The 21,319-nt window shown below is 43.0% G+C and overlaps 1 protein-coding gene across 3 annotated transcripts in view; it reads right to left on the reverse strand.

Moving 5' to 3' along the window:
• wdr47 (WD repeat domain 47) overlaps nt 1-20,646 on the reverse strand; it is a 47,446-nt gene extending 26,800 nt beyond the window's left edge. Inside the window, exons 1-5 of one of the 3 annotated variants that reach the window (XM_033027881.1) lie at nt 20,474-20,616; nt 9,228-9,290; nt 8,605-8,788; nt 2,504-2,587; nt 703-787 (exon numbers count right to left, since the gene is read on the reverse strand). In XM_033027881.1, coding sequence (XP_032883772.1) covers nt 703-787; nt 2,504-2,587; nt 8,605-8,762 — 327 coding nt within the window. In that variant the 5' untranslated portion in view covers nt 8,763-8,788; nt 9,228-9,290; nt 20,474-20,616. Of the gene's footprint in view, nt 1-702; nt 788-2,503; nt 2,588-8,604; nt 8,789-9,227; nt 9,291-19,258; nt 19,277-20,473 lie in introns of those variants that run through there. The other 2 variants (XM_033027880.1, XM_033027882.1) reach the window with 2 other exon arrangements.
• Between the last annotated feature and the right edge of the window lie 673 nt (nt 20,647-21,319).

Genomic DNA, 21,319 nt, shown 5'->3' on the forward strand with positions numbered 1-21,319 from the left:
TTAGTAAACCAGTATAATCTTCACTTTGTTGCACAAAAATTGAGAAAGCATTACCCTGAACTTTTTCCAAGGTCTTTGTTGAATAATCAACAAACTTTTTATTTGTTTTGTATCTGTTAAACAAAAAATCTTATTAACCCAACCTCAATGCGCTAGCAACCTTTTAATTAATGATATACTTCCGGCCACAATAAATACATAAAAGTGACACTTCACAATATTGGAGTCATAAATCTGAAGAGGAATGATTAAAAACTTGCTCAAATGTGGTATAAAAGCATCTTATAATTGGTGTAAATGGAAGGTCAGTGAAGCCTCAGTGAGAATTTCAACGATTTGGGGGCTGGACAATTTATTGACTTATCTTATGAAGATCAATTAGGAGGCTAATGGAATAAGGGAATCTGGAAGTGGCAACAACACGAATGAAGGTTTTGTTTCTGTCTAAATCTATGACAGGGTTCATTTAATCAAGTGGAAGACGACAGAACTTTGTCGTCACAAAAAGACAAATTCACGAGAGAATAACAGAATTCGAAAAGGCTCTAATGTTACATTATCAGTAACTAGCTAATTAACACAACCACCTTTTAAAGTTGATAACACAGGTACTTTACTTAATATGGATTTAATTGTCAAACATTTTAACTTACCATATAGAACAACACACTAAACAGCTAACTCAATGATTCAAGTACTTACATGTTGAGGTTCATCATCTGCTGACACTGCATTGTTGACACACAAGGCCTCCAAAAACTTCTGTTTCATTATAATGTACCGGAACCTGGAAAATCAGATTAAAACTAATCATTTTATACTATTATCAAATTGGTTAGACATAGGTATTAAGACATTCTCATACTAAACCCCAAAATTCCTTTCAATCAGGTAATAAAGATTTGCCCATCAGGCAATAGGTACAGTGGTGTGAAAATGCACACCTCCAGATTCAGGGACAGCTTCTTCCCAGCTGTTATCAGGCAACTGAACCATCCTACCACAACTAGAGAGTAGTGCTGAACTACTATCTACCTCATTGGTGACCCTTGGACTATCTTTGATTGGACTTTACTGGCTTTACCTTGTACTAAACATTATTCCCTTAACATGTATCTCGTCACTGTGGGTGGCTCGATTGTAATCATGTGTTGTCTTTCCGCTGACTGGTTAGCACGCAGCAAAAGCCTTTCACTGTACCTCGATGCACGTAACAACAAACTAAACTAAGTCAACACATTGAATTAATGAGTTACCATTCTCCAACAATGTTCAAAGGAATTGAACAGGTGACCCATTTCAAAGATTGAAACTACAGATGCAATTGAGATTAACAAAAAAATAAGGCAATCCTATCCAACGCAGCTAAGCAATTCAATCTAATTTTCAGATATTCTCTGCCAACCATTTTCCTCCAAAATAACAATGATTGGAACATTTGGTAGCACATCCTAATTAACTATCACTAATCTCAACTAAAAATAGCCAGCACAATTTTTAAACTGATCTTCATCATCATTATTTATGATCACTAATGACATTGTTTAAGAATACAAGATCAAAATATATTTCAATGAGGCCATAATGAGCAACTATTAGACATGTGCCACAAGGAGCAGTCACCCTAAACCAGAGAAGATACAGTGAACATAGTGAGATAGAAGAGCCTGCAGCATGATTAAAATGCACTGGCTCAGGTCAGGGGGGGTCAGCAATTAGTTGTGGGAGAAATTATACAAGTAATTGAATTCACCTTGCAGAAGGTTTTGGGGAAATCAAACTACCTTGCCCGTGGGAGGTCACTGCAAAGCTACTGGAACCTACTTCCAGGGCTGTTCAGGCTGAGCAATGGGGTCAAAGTTCCCCAAGCCAAATAGTCTGAGGGAGAGAGTTAGCCCACTTTCTCGGTTATCAGGGCCAAGTGCACCATCATTTGGACCCACGTCCTCAGGTGAGAATGATGCTGATAGTTGAAAAGAAGACCATTAGCTCTCCATAGAAACTATAATCAACATCAATCATAGTCGTAGAAATAAAATCCTACAAAAGGTATAAAACTGCTTGTGTAGTTTATGCTGTTTCCCCTCCATTCCCGAGAAACAAATTTGCCTACCAACTCTTTGTCAACTACTACTATGAATTACTCGATAAACATTCTTAAAGATAATGCCATTTGTTGCTATTAATGAGGTTATTTTAATAATGAAAGTTATATTTCAACAAGCTCCTCCAGTTAAGAGAGAAAAGGGCGATCATCGGACCTAAGCAACACAAACAGCAATTATCTATTTGGCCTCAACCAGAAAGTAGAAACATGAAAGGCAATTATTGTTCTTGAACTGTCAAAAAATAACTGTCCTTGAAGCTGAAGGAACTGTTTTACAAACTAACATGTTTTGAACATTGATATGCACATTATCAACTTTCTTGAGTTTTAAGCACTTCATGCAAACACAGTTTGCTTAAAGGCTGAGAGGTGAAACAGCAGAGAAAATTATCTCACCTCTTTCCATCAAATTTTTCCATGCACTCAAGTGGCTGAATAAACTGAAGCACTTCATCCCAATGGCCATCAAGCACGAGTTGCCTGCAAAATATAAAAGTGTGAAAACTACTGTACTGAACACTTGCAGATGACACAAACAAGCATTTATTTTTGCAAATAACTGAATCAGGAACCCATAGAAAATATCACCATACTCACTCAAGAAATATTATTTGCGTTAAAGCCCTGTCCCGAGTTCATTCAAGAGCTCTCCCGAGTAAAAAAAAAAAATCAAACTCGTGGAAGCATGTAGAATGTACGTAGCGGGTACGTCGGAGCTCAGGGACGTCTCTTAGAGGCTCATAACGCTAACGGCAGGTACTCGTTGAAAAATGTCCACGAGAGCCCCGAGTACCGACCAGCGGCCATTACCGTAAATTTCCGAGTTCGAATCAGGGCAAACTCGGGAGAACTCTTGAATGAACTCGTAGAGTGGGACAGGGCTTTTAGTTCTCCCTACTAGAGAAGGGGCGGTGCTGGACCTCCTGTTAGGAAATGAGATGGTCAGGTGGCAGAGGTATGCGTTGGGGAACAGTTCGGGACCAGTGATCACAATACCATTAGTTTCAATATAATTATGGAGAGGGTCAGAACTGGACCTAGGGTTGAGATTTTTGATTGGAGAAAGGCTAACTTTGAGGAGATGCGAAAGGATATAAAGGAGTAAATTGGGACAGTTTGTTTTATGGGAAAGATGTGGAAGAGAAATGGAGGACATTTAAAGGTGAAATTTTAAGAGTACAGAATCTTTATGTCCCTGTTCGGTTGAAAGGGAATAGTAAAAATTGGAAAGAGCCATGGTTTTCAAGGGAAATTGGACACTTGGTTCGGAAAAAGAGAGAGATCTACAATAATTATAGGCAGCATGGAGTAAATGAGGTGCTTGAGGAGTATAAAGAATGTAAAAAGAATCTTAAGAAAGAAATTAGAAAAGCTAAAAGAAGATATGAGGTTGCTTTGGCAAGTAAGGTGAAAGTAAATCCAAAGGGTTTCTACAGCTATATTAATAGCAAAAGGATAACGAGGGATAAAATTGGTCCATTAGAGAGTCAGAGTGGACAGCTATCTGCAGAGCCAAAAGAGATGGGGGAGATATTGAACAATTTATTTTCTTCGGTATTCACCAAGGAGAAGGATATTGAATTATGTGAGGTAAGGGAAAGTAGAGTAGCTATGGAAACTATGAGATTCAAAGAAGAGGAAGTACTGACACTTTTGAGAAATATAAAAGTGGATAAGTCTCCAGGTCCAGACAGGATATTCCCTAGGACATTGAGGGAAGTTAGTGTAGAAATAGCAGGGGCTATGACAGAAATATTTCAAATGTCATTAGAAACGGGAATAGTACCGGAGGATTGGCGTACTGCGCATGTTGTTCCATTGTTTAAAAAGGGGTCTAAGAGTAAACCTAGCAATTATAGACCTGTTAGTTTGACGTCAGTGGTGGGCAAATTAATGGAAAGGATACTTAGAGATAATATATATAAGCATCTGGATAAACAGGGTCTGATTAGGAACAGTCAACATGGATTTGTGCCTGGAAGGTCATGTTCGACTAATCTTCTTGAATTTTTTGAAGAGGTTACTCGGGAAATTGATGAGGGTAAAGCAGTGGATGTTGTATATATGGACTTCAGTAAGGCCTTTGACAAGGTTCCTCACGGAAGGTTGGTTAAGAAGATTCAATGGTTGGGTATTAATGGTGGTAGCAAGATGGATTCAACAGTGGCTGAATGGGAGATGCCAGAGAGTAATGGTGGATGGTTGTTTGTCACGTTGGAGGCCAGTGACTAGTGGGGTGCCACAGGGATCTGTGTTGGGTCCACTGTTGTTTGTCATGTACATCAATGATCTGGATGATGGTGTGGTAAATTGGATTAGTAAGTATGCAGATGATACTAAGATAGGTGGGGTTGTGGATAATGAAGTAGATTTTCAAAGTCTACAGAGAGATTTATGCCAGTTGGAAGAGTGGGCTGAAAGATGGCAGATGGAGTTTAATGCTGATAAGTGTGAGGTGCTACATCTTGGCAGGACAAATCAAAATAGGACGTACATGGTAAATGGTAGGGAATTGAAGAATGCAGGTGAACAGAGGGATCTGGGAATAACTGTGCACAATTCCCTGAAAGTGGAATCTCATGTAGATAGGGTGGTAAAGAAAGCTTATGGTGTGCTTGCCTTTATAAATCAGAGCATTGAGTATAGAAGTTGGGATGTAATGTTAAAATTGTACAAGGCATTGGTGAGGCCAATTCTGGAGTATGGTGTACAATTTTGGTCGCCTAATTATAGGAAGGATGTCAACAAAATAGAGAGAGTACAGAGGAGATTTACTAGAATGTTGCCTGGGTTTCAGCAACTAAGTTACAGAGAAAGGTTGAATAAGTTAGGGCTTTATTCTTTGGAGCGCAGAAGGTTAAGGGGGGACTTGATAGAGGTCTTTAAAATGATGAGAGGGATAGACAGAGTTGACGTGGATAAGCTTTTCCCACTGAGAGTAGGGAAGATTCAAACAAGGGGACATGACTTGAGAATTAAGGGACAGAAGTTTAGGGGTAACATGAGGGGGAACTTCTTTACTCAGAGAGTGGTGGCTGTGTGGAATGAGCTTCCAGTGAAGGTGGTGGAGGCAGGTTCGTTTTTTCTCATTTAAAAATAAATTGGATAGTTATATGGACGGGAAAGGAATGGAGGATTATGGTCTGAGCGCAGGTATATGGGACTAGGGGAGAATACGTGTTCGGCATGGACTAGAAGGGTCAAGAGACAAGATGGCACAAAGGGATGTTACAGGAACGGTTTCAGTTTGTGGTAGATCACCAATGAAGGCTTGTGGTAATTCTTGGCTCAGTCTATATGGAACACTCTCAGGAAATGATTCCACACTGCTGAGCATTACCACAGGTTTTAAGAATGTAAGGGGAGGTTATACAGTTAATGGCAAGTGCCTTAATAGCACTAATGTGCAGAGGGATCTTGGAGTCCAAGTTCATAGCTCACTGAAGGTAGCAGTACAAGTAGATAGGGTGGTAAATAAAGTGAATGGTATGTTTGCCTTCATTGCTGGGAGCATTGAGTGTATGAATCAAGTCGTGATGCAGCTCTATAAGACTTTGGTTAGGCTGCATTTGGAGTTTTGCCTGCAGTTCTGGTTGCCCCATTACGGTCAGAACATGGAGGCTTTGGAGAGGGTGCAGAGGTTTACCAGAATGCTGTCTGGATTAGAGGCTTTCAGCTACAAGGAGGGATTAAATAAACTTGGATTGTTTTCTCTGGACCCTCAGAAATTGAGGGGCAAATTGACAGAAGTATATAAAATTATGAGAGGCATAGATAGTGTACACACTCAGAACCTTTTCCCCAGGGTGGAAATGTCCAACACTAGAGGGCATAGCTATAAGATGAGAGGGGAAATATTAAATGGAGATATGTGTGGCAAGTTTTTTTTGGGACTTCCGGTGGCGTCATGGAGCAGTAAGAGGCGCTGCATTTTGCTCCGCTCCCGAGAAATGCACTAAAAGCGCTAAAAAAGCCTGTAAAGAAAACAGGACCGGATTTAAAACGCTCACCGGGGACGTCAACATAAATCGCCGCAAACTAACTGGCACTTTTAAATGCCAAAACGTAATTTACCTAAAAGACCCACAAGACCTCTGACCAGACTGCTCGCTAAAGAGTTGGGGAAACACCTCAAACAACTCCAGAAGGATCTGAAGAAGAAAAAGCTGAAGGACAAAGATTTATTGCTGAAATGGAAGCAAAAGTAAAAGAACAAGAACAATCTTTAAGAGAAGCTGTGTCAAAAGACTTTGCTAATATGTTGCACAAGCAGATTTCCATACTGTCGGCAAGATTGGAGCTCGGGAATAAGGAAGTTATTGATACAATTGGTATTCTAAAGGAACGTATTGATGAAGTAGAGACCGATCTAAGAGTAGAAATTGAACGGGTTGAAGAAGATTACAATAAAAAGCTGGAGCCCGTTCTCACTACTTCTGCAGAACAAGGCAGTGTTATTAAAGATCTGGAAACTGCGATGAAGGATATGTCTGAAGCGATGAAGAGAATGAAAGAAGACCAAGACCAAGCTTGAGTACTTGTTGAAGTAAGTTGGCAGTGAACTCCCGAGCGTCCATTCCAGTCTCCTTTCCTTCTCTCACTTCAAACTATCCTTAAATTCTGCCGTCTTGAACGAGCTTCGAGGCCGAGACATTTGTCGGTCATTCTGGCCAGTTGCCCAGAAACACATTTTAACCCATTTCCAACCAGGACTCTTACTTAAATATACTGGGGTTTGTCTTCTAAGTTAAATACAGTAATTAAATAGTAAATACTTGTTTAGTTTAATATACCAGAGGTACTAATCACAGTACATAATGGCTTGTTTTCTCTTTGAATATATTACCCGGTTTTGACTTGCTCTTTCTTTTTTATAATACTTGTTCAAGGGAACTTAATATAACATTACACCTACGGAAGGTTTCATGAATTTTTCTCCCACCATTTGGTGTTTTTTTCCACACAATATTTTCTTTTTTAACACTTTTTCATATTATTTATGTTATTTAGCACTTTTTTTGATTTTTTCTTTAAGGGCATATTTCCAAGGGATATACCTACAGAGTTCAGCAGCTGGGAGCACCCACCCAACACCCAGAAGCTTGAGGTATTGTGTTGCACCATCTGAAATAATGGAACCAATGTAGCTTATAATGCAAGACGACATTCAAAAGAAAATTGGAGGAATTACGTTTTGTAGCTGGAACATAAGGGGCGCTAATGAGCCAATTAAAAGGGGTAAGATTCTTGCCCAATTAAAATCACTTATTGCCGATATAATAATTCCTTAATTACGGCCTGATAATGGCAAAAAAACGTATACTTAAATTTTGGAAAAATGCTTCTACCCCAACTCTTAAAATGTGGATTGCAAGCATGTCTGAGACGCTACATTGTGAAGATATGAGACTCGTCTTAGCAAGGAAAATCAGAGCAATTTTCAAAGATATTGTCTCCTTTCATTGATTCATTACATGTATAGTATGGTGCAACACAATTTTGGAATTAAACCGATTTACGGACAGGGTAATGGGTGTGATGAGAAATGAAGCAGGAATATCAACACGTTTTGGTCCTTTTTAAAAAAAAATATTTTTTGTTTTTGTCTTATTCTTTTTTAGGTTTTTACTTATTCACTCTTTGACTACACTATTTGGTAGTTTAGGGGTTTACACATTCACTATTTATTTCACTTTCTCTCTTTCTTGCTCATTCTCTCTTTTTCTATTTCTTCTTTGTCAAAATTAAAATGGAAGATGTACAATAAATATATTTTGTCATATGCCGTGCTTTATACTACTGTACACTGCTTCTAATAAAAATATTAATAAAAAATAAAAAGTTTTTTTAAAATACACAGAGTGATGTGCAGCCTATAGCACATGGCCAGAGGTGGTGGTGGAGGCAGATACGATAGTGGCGTTTAAGAGGCTTTTAGATAGGCACATGGAAATGCAAGGAAGAGAGGGATATGGATCATGTACAGGAAAATGATATCAATTTAACCAGGCATTATGTTTGACACAAACTTTGTGGGCCAATGGGATTGTTCCTGTGCTGTACTATTCCATGTTCAATTAATTGAATTATATAATCTATTAAGCATATACCTCAAAAGCTCAAGTCTAGGGTGATAAAACAAAAACAAAAAACAGCTGCTCCCAATCCAGCACATAAGAGCACTCTAAATAATCAATCTTGTAGTATATGCAAGCTAGATAACGCAAGTATGAAATAGAGCAGGCAATTGGCCCAAAACATGTGGTACATGACTCAGGTAGAAATAGAAGACATCCGAGTTGAAATATTATTAAGCAAGTAGTCTGGGAAAGGGAGGGGCCAAGAAAGAACAACAGCCACGTTTTGGCTGTAATATGCAGGAAAGGTTTGATGGTAAAAGCAACGTGGAATAAAATATTCAAACGATCAATTCAAACAATCTGTAAATGGATATTTTAATGTTAAAATTATGTAAAAAAGTCTACTGCATCACATACCTGAGAAAAAGCATGTCATCTGAATACAGTCCATTTATGACACCACTCTCTTTCTCAAGAGATAGCATGCTAATGTGGAGTTTCCTTGAATTAAGAAAATCCAGGATTAGCTTGATTATTTCTGCCTCTTTAACATTGATAGTCTCTTCCGCTGTCATGATTACTGTCTTCTAATTGGTATAACCTGTAAATAAAGCATATAATTTATTTCATTTTAAAGCCTTACTGTGCTTCACACATTAAATACATTACATGGTTTTTAATCCTCAATCCATAATTGCCAAACAAAATAATCTGAACCATTTGATCTCTCTATTTTGTTGTTCATAATTATTAGCTTTAAATGAAAATTTTCACACCCAAATGACTGCTCCTAACTATTTACATTTTAAACTGACCCCAGGTTAAGATTAAATGTTACATTACTCCATCAAGTAATTATATTTTAGATAAATTAACCAATACCCCTCAACATGCTGATTATAGAGCCCATTTTACAAACCAAATCACTTTCACCATGTTAGTCAATCAATAGCATTAAAATGTTAAATGTTATAAACCGTCCCCCAAGTCTTAGCGCAGCAGTTTGCTTAAAAATTCTTCACTTCAGTGAAGGAACCTACTTTATATTTAAGTGCTCCATGTGAATTTGCTAAACACATAGATCAGTCTTGCAGGTCAAATATCTATAAATACAAAAATACTCACAATGTCAGGTTTTTCTGAAAGTACAAAAATTAAATTAATGCGCACGAACAAGCCTCCATTTACCAAACGTGCAAAACTCATTCATATTTTTTACAGAACCTACTGTCTTCAGAGTGTTAAAGAAGGAACTGCAGATGCTGGAAAATCGAAGGTATACAAAAATGCTGGAGAAACTCAGCGGGTGCAGCAGCATCTATGGAGCGAAGGAAATAGGCAACGTTTCGGGTCTGAAGAAGGGTTTCGGCTCGAAACGTTGCCCATTTCCTTCGCTCCATAGATGCTGCTGCACCCGCTGAGTTTCTCCAACACATTTGTGTACCTACTGTCTTCAGAGTTTTACTTAGCACAATCAATTCCATATTTCACAAAAGGGCCACAAGTTACTTTAAAAGAGTTGTGAACATTTACTGAGCGTAACCATTCAGCCGAGCTCCGGTTCCAACATTACCCTTTCCTCTATACTTTGTGTTGGATTCACTTAGCACAACCAATAGACCAGTACCCATACCAACAAATCTATCTTATTAAAAATGTATGATCACCCTCAACATTATAAACACAACAGAATAATGCCACTCGCGGTAACCTCCATTTAACCCGTTCAGTTCTAGTTTTATTCAAGTGAAAGCAGTACGCACATTAGCAGAAAAACATAGGAAACGTAACAAATAGTAGCAGGCCACGTTAGCCTTTACCTTTAGCCTCCACTGCTCGTCAAAACAATCACGGCTCTTCTGCCTCAGGCTTCATCTTTCTTGTGCTAATTCCCCACCATCCTCAATTCCCTGATTTTTCAAATTGTATCAATTTTCTAGTTCTAAATGTTCACCACCATATGCAAGAAGTTCCAACATTTCAAATGAGTGGCCTCTAATTTTGCAACTTCTTAGATTCATGACAGCATTCCAATGTCAGTCTGAACCCTGACATGAACATCCCATTGAGAGACAAGTCACGATAAAGAAATATTAAGCTGAAGCCCGCTGTCTACCCTATCATGATTCAAAAATAATTTAGTGGGCTCATCCCATGCCCCAGCTAATATTTCTCCCTCAACTAATGTCACAAAAAAGAATGCAGGCAGACAAATTAGAAACAGGGTCAAGTACATAGATAGGAAGGTTTAGCGGGACATGGGCCAATTGCAGGCAAATTGGACTAGTGTAGATGGGGGCACCTGGGTTGGCATGAACGAGTTGGGTCGAAGGGTCACTTTCCAAGCTATATGACGCTATAATAGGAAAAGGTCACTTGGCCCTTCAAGCCTGATCTGCATAAGATTCTGGCTGATTTGATTGTAACCTTAACTTTGTATTCTTGTCCACATGCAATACCCCTTTGCTGATCAAGTATCTACTTACCACCACCTTAAAAATATTTAAAGACACTGCTTCTATCACCTTTAGGGAAGAATTCAAAAAACTAATCCTGCTAAAAAAAAAAAATCAAAATCACATTTTTTTTAAATAGATGACTCATAGAAGACAACGCAGGAACATGCCCTTCAGCCACAATGCCTGTGCCAAATTGAACTACACACCTCTGCCTGCAAAAACCCATTTACCTCCATTTTCTGCACATTCATGTGGCCATCTAAATGCCTCCAAAAATGGCACTATTGTTTCTGTAACATGATGCTCTAGATTTCCTCAGGTCAGAAACAGCTGGTCAGTGTCATGAAAAACAAGAATGCAGTTTGGAAATGGTGCAGAGAAGATTTACGATGAAGATAGATACAAAATTCTGAAGTAACTCAGTGGGATAGGCAGCATTTTGTGTCTATCTTCAGTGTAAACCAGCATTTGCAGTTCCTTCCTACAGATTTTGTTTGCTCCACTGCAAAATCTCCTCAAGGTCTGCCTACTTTGATGGTTCTCCTCCTCTCTCCAACGAGTTCTGCAACACCCTCTCTCACTGCTCCCCCTCTGTGATTCACCTTACTCCTCCATATCTCTAGACTCATTCTCCCCTGACTCTTAATCTGAAGAAGGGCCTCGACCCATAACCACACCCACTTCTTCTCTCCAGAGATGCTGCCTATCTCGCAGTTATTCCAGCATTTTCACCCAGAGAATGTGAATCTGTGGAGTTCTCTGCAGCAGAAGGCAGTCCAGGCCAATTCGCTAGATGTTTTCAAGAGAGAGTTAGATTTAGCTCTTGGGGCTAAAGGAATCAAGGTATAAGGGGAAATAGCAGGAATTAGATGATAGCCATATTGAATGGCGCTACTAGCTCAAAGGGCTGAAATGCCTATTCCTGCACTTATTTTTCTATGTTTCTATGTATCTATTTTGTGTCCATCTTCAGTGCAAACCAGCATCTGCATTTCCTTCCTAACTATTTTGTGTGCTCCACTGTAAAATCTCCTCAAGATCTGCCTACTTTGATGAAGTTCTCCTCCTCTCTCCAACATTCTGCAACACCCTCTCTCGCTGCTCCCCCTCTGTGACCCACCTTAGCCCTCCATATCTCTAGACACCCTCGCCCCCAAGTCTGAAGAAAGGTCTCGACCAGAAAAGTAATCCATTCCATCTCTCCAGAGACGCTGCCCGTCTCGCTGAGATACTCCAGAATGTTGTGTCTGTTTCAAGGAACAAGGGTCTGAGCTTTGGGAGAGGTTGGGCAGGCTAGAACTTTATTCCTCAGAGTGTAGGAGACTAAGGGGTGATTTTATAGAGGTATATAACAGCATAAAGAGGATAGGGTGAATGCACAATTTCCCCCCTGGGTATAAAAATGAAGAACTAGAGGGCATAGACTTAAGGTGAAAGGGAAAAGGTTTAATAGAAATCTAGAGAACAACTTTTTCACACAAAGGATAGCAGGCATATAGAACGAGCTGCAAGAGGAAGTAGTTCAGGCAGGCGCTTTAGACAGATAGACAGAAACATAGCCCTGGTACCCCCTCCCTCACACATCCACCCACCTACTCCTCCCCAATCACCACCACACCTACTTAGAGCCTGACTCCAGTATGCAAGGACAGGACCCTTCCCCACACACTCTTCCCCAATCACCACTTCACACCCACTTACAGCCTGACTCCAGTCTGCAAAGACTGGGCCCTCGTCCACTACCCACCTCCTCCTTGCTGCCAAACATCAGTCTGGCCACTTCTCCATCACTAACAGTAGCAATTGAGAAGGTGGAAAAGCTATTCAGGAGACAGAAAAGCCAGGAATCTCCAGGACCGGACAACGTCTCCCTCTCTACCATCAAGCTCTGTGCCAAAAAACTGGCACCAGTCTACACAAACATTTTCAATTGGTCCCTGCAATCCTGCACTGTCCCTGCCTGCCTCAAAGGTGGTGGTAAGTAGATACTGAGGATAGAGCACGGTGATTGGAGGAGGGAGACATAGCACAGACCTGCGCTTCATCCGCAGCTAAGATCGATCCCGGCCGGGTCTCTGGCGCTGTCCGGTCCCCTCCCGAGTTACACCCCCCCCCCCCCAGAGAGGTCGGCAGTAAAGATCCTCCGCTATAGGATCTTTGGTCGGCAGTCAGACGGGCCAGCGCAGAGAAACAGCGCTAAACCCAGCTAACTCTGCCTGTCCCGCCAGGTGAGCTTACAACCCTTCCTAGACTTGCAGGAAATATGGCCAGCAGCGCTGGTATCCCTTCAGTCCAGACATGGCTGTAGTTAACCCGGTGAGACAGGCAGAGTTGAGCTGCATTTAGCGCTGGATTGAGCCTCCGAAGCTCTGTGTGTGTGTGTGTGTGTGTGTGTGTGTGTGTGTGTGTGTGTGTGTGTGTGTGTGTGTGTGTGTGTGTGTGTGTGTGTGTGTGTGTGTGTGTGTGTGTGTGTGTGTACATGCGTGTCAAAAAATTGTGTCCCCCGTCCCCTCCACGTTTTGATAGGGGACCTATGCAAGGATTTTGTTTGTGGATCTTAGCTCTGCATTCAACACCATTGTGCCAGAGCTACTGCACTCCAAACTCTCCCAGTTGACTGTGCCTGAACCCCTCTGTCAGTGGATCATCAACTTCCTGACAGACAGGAAGTAGCATGTGATGCTGGGAAAGCACATCTCGGACCCGCAGACCCTCAGCATAGGAGCACCGCAAGGCTGCGTACTCTCTCCTCTCCTCTATTCTCCCTACACCAATTACTTCATCTCCACAGACACCTCTGTCAAGCTTCTCAAGTTTGCGGACGACACAACCCTGATTGCACTGATCCAGGATGGGGAAAGAATCTGCCTACAGACAGGAAGTGTCACAGCTGGTGGCCTGGTGCCATTGCAGAGACTGAAGGCTGAAGAGACACCACCAGGCCAAAAGCCAAATATCTAAATACAACATTGAATACCTCAGTAGTGGTGAAGAAGTTCAAGGATACCCTCTCAAGGGAAAACGCAGAGCTACAGCGGAGGAGGAAGGAAGGAAGGAAGGATGGACAATAAATGTGGAGTGGGAACACCTAAAAGTTGCTTGGAGCTCAACCTGTGAGGAGACCCTAGAGAGAAGGACCCAAAAGCACAAAGAGTGGTTAACACCAGAAACCCTCAACACAATTCAACAGAGGAGAAAGTTAAAGGAGAAAGTGAACAACAGAGGAGAAAGTGAAAGAACAAGAGCTGAAAAGGCTTTAGCCCAAAAGGTGTACAACAGATGTCACAAAGAAGTGCGAAAGAACATCAAGAGGCTCAGGTGGATAGGCTAGCCAAAGAGGCAGAAATTGCGGCAACTCAAAGGAACATGAGGGAGTTATATACCATCACAAGGCAATTATCCGGGACATATCTGCATAGTAATAAACCAATTACAGACAAGAACGATCAACTGCTTTCAACCCAGGAGGCGCAGCTCAACAGATGGGTAGAACATTTCATGAAGTTCGAAACAGGCCACCACCGGCTCTACAGACACACATTCCCAAAGCCAGGATACCACTACAAATTAAGTGTGACAGACCAACAAAATCAGAAATAAAGGCTGTAATTAAGCAACAGGAAACTGGCAAGGCTGCTGGCCCTGACAATATTCCACCTGAAGCCCTGAAATGATATAGACTCTTCAATAGACATGCTCTATGGCTTTTTTGGGAGAATTTGGGAAGAGGAAAAGACACCCACAGAGTGGGCAGAGGGATACATCGTGAAATTGCCAAAAAAAAGTGACCTAAGAAAATGTGACAACTACTGAGGGATCACACAACTTTCTGTACCCAGTAAAATTCTCAACCAGGTCATCCTCAACCGTCTTCAGGAAGCTGTAGACAAGAGGCTACGGGACCAGCAAGAAGGATTCAGGAAGGATCGCTCATGCACAGACCACACAGCAACATTACGCATCATCATTGAGCAGTCTATTGAATGGAACACGTCCCTGTACATCAACTTCATCGACTTTGAGAAAACGTTTGACAGCTCAGATAGGGCAACACTATGGCGCCTAATCCCACCATGATCATAAACTTAATCAAGAACTCGTATGATGGAACCTCATGCAAAGTTATGCATGCAGGCCAGCTCTCTCAGAGCTTTAGTGTCAGGACGGGCATCAAGCAGGGATATCTATTGTCACCATTCCTGTTCCTCCTGGCAATTGACTGGATCATGATGGAAACAACTGAAGGGAAAAGAAATGGAATTCAGTGGACAATGTGGGAGCAGCTAGATGATCTTGACTTTGCAGACGACATAGCTCTCCTTTCACACATACAGATACAAATGCAGGAGAAGACGGACAGACTCTCACAAGCTGCCTCAAAAAACTTGGTCTTACACCCAATACAGCAAAGACACAGGTGATGAGGATCCACTCCAAAACCAGCATATTTTCTGGAGCTTTAAAAAAAAACAAATCCATAGAATAGAGCAAAAGGATAAATATTACCTATGGACAATTCGCTAAGGGTAATCTTCTACCTTCACATTCCAATCCCAACCCATATCCTATTCCCCAAGCAAAGAAAATAAATCTTAAATATACTAATTCCAGATTCATATGTCGCAGGGTAAATTCCAAAAATAAAAAAATGTCAGAGTGGGAGTTGTGCAGCTTAGAAACATGTCCTTCAGCCCACTTTGTCTATGTTGATTATTGTGCCTATCTACACTAATCCCATTTGCCCCTCAGGTTCCCACTAAATCTTTATCTTCACATCTGAAACCCATGTCGTCTAGTTCTTTATTCCCCTACCCTGGGTAAAAGACTCTGTGCACCCACCTTATCTATTCCCCTCATGATGTAAACACCTGTCTCTTATCAGATTATACTTTCAGGACAAGACATTTCAAAGGCATCGGTCATTGCTGACAACGTTCTACCGCTGCACCACAGAGAGCATATTAACGTATGGCATCTCTGTGTGGTATCTCAGCTGCACAGAGCGCAGAGGATCATTGGGACAGAGCTACCAGCCTTGGAGGGCATCTACCACACACGGTGCCTCAGGAAGGCCGTCAGCATCCATAAAGACTCATCGCACCCCTGTAACGGACTGTTTGAACTACTTCCCTTCGGCAGACGTTAAAAGGTCTTCTACGCCCGTACCTCCAGACTCAGAAACAGCTTTATTCCAAGAGCTATAGCGGCTCTGAACCGGCCCTGCTGAGTGCCCCCCACCCCCCCTGGACTGTCTCCCTCGGATGGTCACGGCACACAGCTTATTTATTTATTTTACTTTTCTTTTTCATCGGTTGGAGCTGCATACTAAATCTCGTTGCACTGACGTGCAATGACAATAAAATATATTATTATTATTATTATTGTCATTGTCTCAATATACATCAACCTGAGACAAGCCTGGGCTTGTCTCTCTCACTCGGAATACAAGCTACAATCTACAGTCATGTATTCCACCATGTATTTCTTATATATTTACCTTTTCACCTCCTTCGCTTTAAGGAATAATGTCCTAACCTGCCCAATCTTTCCATATAGCTCAGGCCCTCAAGTTCTGGCAAACATCCTCATAAATCTTCTCTGCACTCTTTCAAGCTAAAACAACATATTTCCTATAGCAGGATGACCAAAACTGAACACAAGGCACAATTAGTAAGTTTGCAGATGACACTAAAGTGGGTGGTATTGTAGATAGTGAAGATGGTTATCAAAAATTACAGCAAGGTCTTGATCAGTTGGGCAAGTAAGCTGAGCTATAGCTAACGGACTTTACTGCAGATAAGTGCGAGGCGTTGCATTTTGGGAAGTCAAACGAGGGCAGGAGGTTCACAGTGAATGAAAGACAATAGACAATGGACAATAGTTGCAGGAGTAGGCCATTCGGCCCTTTGAGCCATTCAATGTTATCATGGCTGATCATCCCCAATCAGTACCCCGTTCCTGCCTTCTCCCCATATCCCCTGACTCCGCTATCTTTAAGAGCCCTATCTAGCTCTCTTTTGAAAGTATCTAGAGAACCGGCCTCCACCGCCCTCTGAGGTAAAGAATTCCACAAACTCACAACTCTCTGTGTGAAGAAGTGTTTCCTCGTCTCCGTTCTAAATAGCTTACCCCTTACTCTTAAACTGAGGACCCTCGTTCTGGACTCCCCCAACATCGGGAACATGTTTCCTGCCTCTAGCGTGTCCAAACCCTTAATAATCTTATATGTTTCAATAAGATGCCCTCTCATCCTTCTAAACTCCAGAGTATACAAGCCCAGCCGGTCCATTCTCTCAGCATGACAGTCCCGCCATCCCGGGAATTAACCTTGTAAACCTATACTGCACTCCCTCAATAGCAAGAATGTCCTTCCTCAAATTAGGGGACCAAAACTGCACACAATACTCCAGGTGTGGTCTCACTAGGGCCTTATACAACTGCAGAAGGGCCTCTTTGCTCCTATACTCAACTCATCTTGTTATGAAGGTCAACATGCCATTCGCTTTCTTCACTGCCTGCTGTACCTGCATGCTTACTTTCATTGACTGATGAACAAGGACCCCCAAATCCCATTGTATTTCCCCTTTTCCCAACTTGACACCATTTAGATAATAATCAGCCTTCCTGTTTTTGTTACCAAAGTGGATAACCTCACATTTATCCACATTAAACTGCATCTGCCATGCATCTGCCCACTCACCCAACCCGTCCAAGTCACGCTGCATTCTCATAGCATACTCTTGACAGTTAACACTACCACCCAGCTTTGTGTCATCTGCAAAGTTCCTAATGTCCTAGGGAATTGCTAAAGGCCCTTGGGAATGTTGTAGAGCAGAGGGATCTAGGAGTACAGACACATAGTTTGTTAAAAGTGGTCTCAGGTAGATAGGGAGGTCAAGAAGGCTTTCGGTACATTGGCCTTCATCATTCAGGGCACTGAGTATGGAAGCTGGAACGTTACGTTACATTTGTACAAGACCTTGGTGAGGCCGCATTTGGAATATTGTGTTCAGTTTTGGTCACCCTGGTACAAGAATGTTGTTATTAAACTGGATAGAGTGCCGAGAGATTTATGAGGATGTTGCCAGGACTTGAGGGCCAAAAAAGGGAGAAGTTGGGCAGGTTAGAACTTTATTCCTTGGAGTTCTAGAGACTGAAAAGTGATCTTTCAAAGGTTTATAGAATCATGAGGGTATAGGTATGGTGAATGAAGAGTCTTTTACCCAGAATAGGGGAATCAAGGACACAGGTTTAAGGTGAAAGGGAAAATATTTAATTGGGAGGGGCAACCTATTCACAAAGAGGGTGGTGCAGAGGGTCTGGAACGAGCTGAGATAGTTGAGATAGGTATTCTAACAACACTTAAAAGACATTTGGACAGGTACATGGATAGGAAATCTTTAGAGGGATATGGGACATATGTGAGCTGGTGGGACGAGTGTAGATGGAGCATCCTGGTTAACATGAACATGTTACTGTGCTGTATGACTATGGCATCAGTCACACAAATCATACACCTTCAAGATATCAAAGGAGAAAGTAGAATTTTAAATAAACTGCAGACGCTGGCAATTCTTGCTATTGAGGGAGTGCAGCGTAGGTTCACAAGGTTAATTCCAGGGATGGCGGGACTGTCGTATGCTGTGAGAATGGAGCGGCTGGGCTTGTACACTCTGGAGTTTAGAAGGATGAGAGGGTATCTTATTGAGACATATAAGATTATTAAGGGTTTGGACACACTAGAGGCAGGAAACATGTTCCTGATGTTGGGGGAGTCCAGAACCAGGGGCCACAGTTTAAGAATAAGGGGCAAGCCATTTAGAACGGAGATGAGGAAAAAAATTTTCACACAGAGAGTTGTGCGTCTGTGGAATTCACTTCCTCAGAGGGCGGTGGAGGCTGGTTCTCTGGATACTTTCAAGAGAGAGCTAGATAGGGCTCTTAAAGATAGCGGAGTCAGGGGATATGGGGAGAAAGCAAGAATGGGGTACTCATTGTGGATGATCAGCCATGATCACATTGAATGGCGGTGCTGGCTCGAAGGGCCGAATGGCCTACTCTTGCATCTATTGTCTGTTGTCTAAATTTTTTTTAAAACACAGAAAGGCTAATATACTCAATCAACTGGGACATATCCCACTGGCTAAATACGCTCTATAGGTCTAATGTGCGACTACAGTGCGGAAACACTGTAATTCAAGGAGCAGAATTAGGCCATTCGGCCCATCTAGTCTACTCCACCATTCAATCAAGGCTGAGCTATCTTTCAACCTCTCAACCCCTGACATCCTTACTAATCAAGGCCTAACTTGTGCCGACCAACAATCACCTCATACATTAGCACAATCCCACATACTAGGGACAATTTACAATTTTACTGAAGCCAATTAACCTACAAACCTGAAGGTACACAAAATTGCTGGGGAAACTCAGCGGGTGCAGCAGCATCTATGGAGCGAAGGAAATAGGCGACGTTTCGGGCCGAAACCCTTCTTCAGACTTATTTTATTTCCTTCGCTCCATAGATGCTGCTGCACCCGCTGAGTTTCCCCAGCAATTTTGTGTACCTTCGATATTCCAGCATCTGCAGTTCCCTTTTGAAACCTACAAACCTGGTTGTCTTTGGGGTGTGGGAGGAAACCGGAGCACCCAGAGAAAACCCACCTGGTCACAGGGAGAACGTACAAACTCCATAGACCGCACCCGTAGTCAGGATGGAACCTGCGCTGTGAGGCAGCAACTCTAGCGCTATGCCACTATGTTGCCCAGTGGAGTAATATCTTATCTCAAAATATTTTATTGTATAATTATGTATGGCAATTCTAAGTCAAGGGGAACAGACATCCAACATCAGCCCTGTCAAGCCCAATAATTGTACGTTTCAAGAAAATAATTGCTTATTCTACTCAATTTCTCTTCATAAAGCAACTATACAACCACAGCAAGAAGGAACCCAGTCATATATTTAGGCAATCAGCCCTACCAATACTTGTATGGTCATCGACAGTTGAAAAGAACAAAATGTTTTTCATTACAATCTTTGGCCAAAGCTTTGTACAGCTAATTAAATACTTAGAAACTTGTTATTTTGTACAAGAGCCACTTTGACATTAAAAAACCTCTAGTTAAGTCAATCATAACTATTCATTAGTTATGTTTCTCTTCCCAAATACACAGCCTGATGAGCAGAGTAATTCCAACTGTTTTTTTTTTAAATTTTAGATATTAAATATTACTCTTTTTTTTAAAGTTGGAAGCACAAGAGACTGCAGTTGTTGCAATCTTAACAAACTGAAACTCAGTGGGTCAGGCAGCATCTGATGGACAGATGGTGTTTGGGGGTGAGAACCCTACTTCACACTGATGCAGAGTGATGAGGAAGAAAGCTGGAAGAGGTGGGGACGGGCCAGAGCCTGGAGAACGATAGGTGAACCAGCTTTCTCCCCTCTACTGCATCAGTCTGAAGAAGGGACCCGTGTCCATTCCCTCCACAGATGTTGCCCGACCAGCTGAGTTACACCAGCCCTGCTTTGTCCAGTTGTCCGGGGTTACCACAACGTGAATTCACGCCCTTATCCGCATTTTGATTATTTTTTAAATCGTGAATTGAAGCAAAGAACAAATGAGGCTTAATGAATGTGACCATCTAGGACAAAGCCGGCCGCCCCCGGGGCCGGGTCTCCCCGTCGCCGACCCGCCCGAGAGAGTAGACAAGGCCGCGGCGCCGCTACTCGAGCCGGCGGCGGGGCTGCGAGCGGATTTAACGTTAGGGCCATCAAGCGGCCACTGGCCCCGCACAAGTCGTCGCCCGCGGCTGCGAACCCTACCGTCAGCCGACACTGCGGGCCCGCTGAGCTGCCCCTTCCTTCACTCGCGTTACTGCCGCTCACCGCCGACCGTTACTCGCGTCGCCATCGCCGCCGACAGCAGGAAACGCCCTGCGCGCCCGTCACCGCGGCAACGCGGACGCGCGGTGGGCGGGGCGAATGGAAGGGCGGGGCTAATAGAGGGGACGGCGAATGGAAGGGGCGGGGATAATGGGGTGCGGGGCGAATGGAGGGGGGCTAATAGAGGGTGGGGTAATAGAGGGGCGGGGCTAACGGAGGGGCGGGGCTAATGGGGTGCGGGGCTAATGGGGTGCGGGGCTAATGGGGTGCGGGGCTAATGGGGTGCGGGGCTAATGGGGTGCGGGGCTAATGGGGTGCGGGGCTAATGGGGTGCGGGGCTAATGGAGGGGGGCTAATGGAGGGGGGCTAATAGAGGGTGGGGTAATAGAGGGTGGGGTAATGGTGGGGCGGGGCTAACGGAGGGGCGGGGCTAATGGTGGGTGGGGTAATGGAGGGGCGGGGCTAACGGAGGGTGGGGTAACGGAGGGGCGGGGCTAATAAGAGTGGTCGGTAAATGGAAGGGGCGGGACTAACCGAGGGGCGGGGCTAATGGAGGGGGGGCTAATGGAGGCGCAGTGCCAATGGACGGGGGTCAGGGCTAATGGAGGGGGCGGGCAAAATGGCAGGGCTAACAGGCGGAGCTAGTGGAGGGGCGGGACCAATAAGGCGGGACTGATGAGGCCGGGCTAATAGGGGAGGGGCGGGGCTAATGGAGGTGGGGCGGGGTTATTGGGGGCGGGACGTGGTGGGGCGGGGCGGGTTAGTGGGGGCGGGGCTGGCGCGGGG

This window comes from Amblyraja radiata, chromosome 10 (genome assembly GCF_010909765.2).
Source record: "Amblyraja radiata isolate CabotCenter1 chromosome 10, sAmbRad1.1.pri, whole genome shotgun sequence".
Taxonomy (NCBI): Eukaryota; Metazoa; Chordata; class Chondrichthyes; order Rajiformes; family Rajidae; genus Amblyraja; species Amblyraja radiata.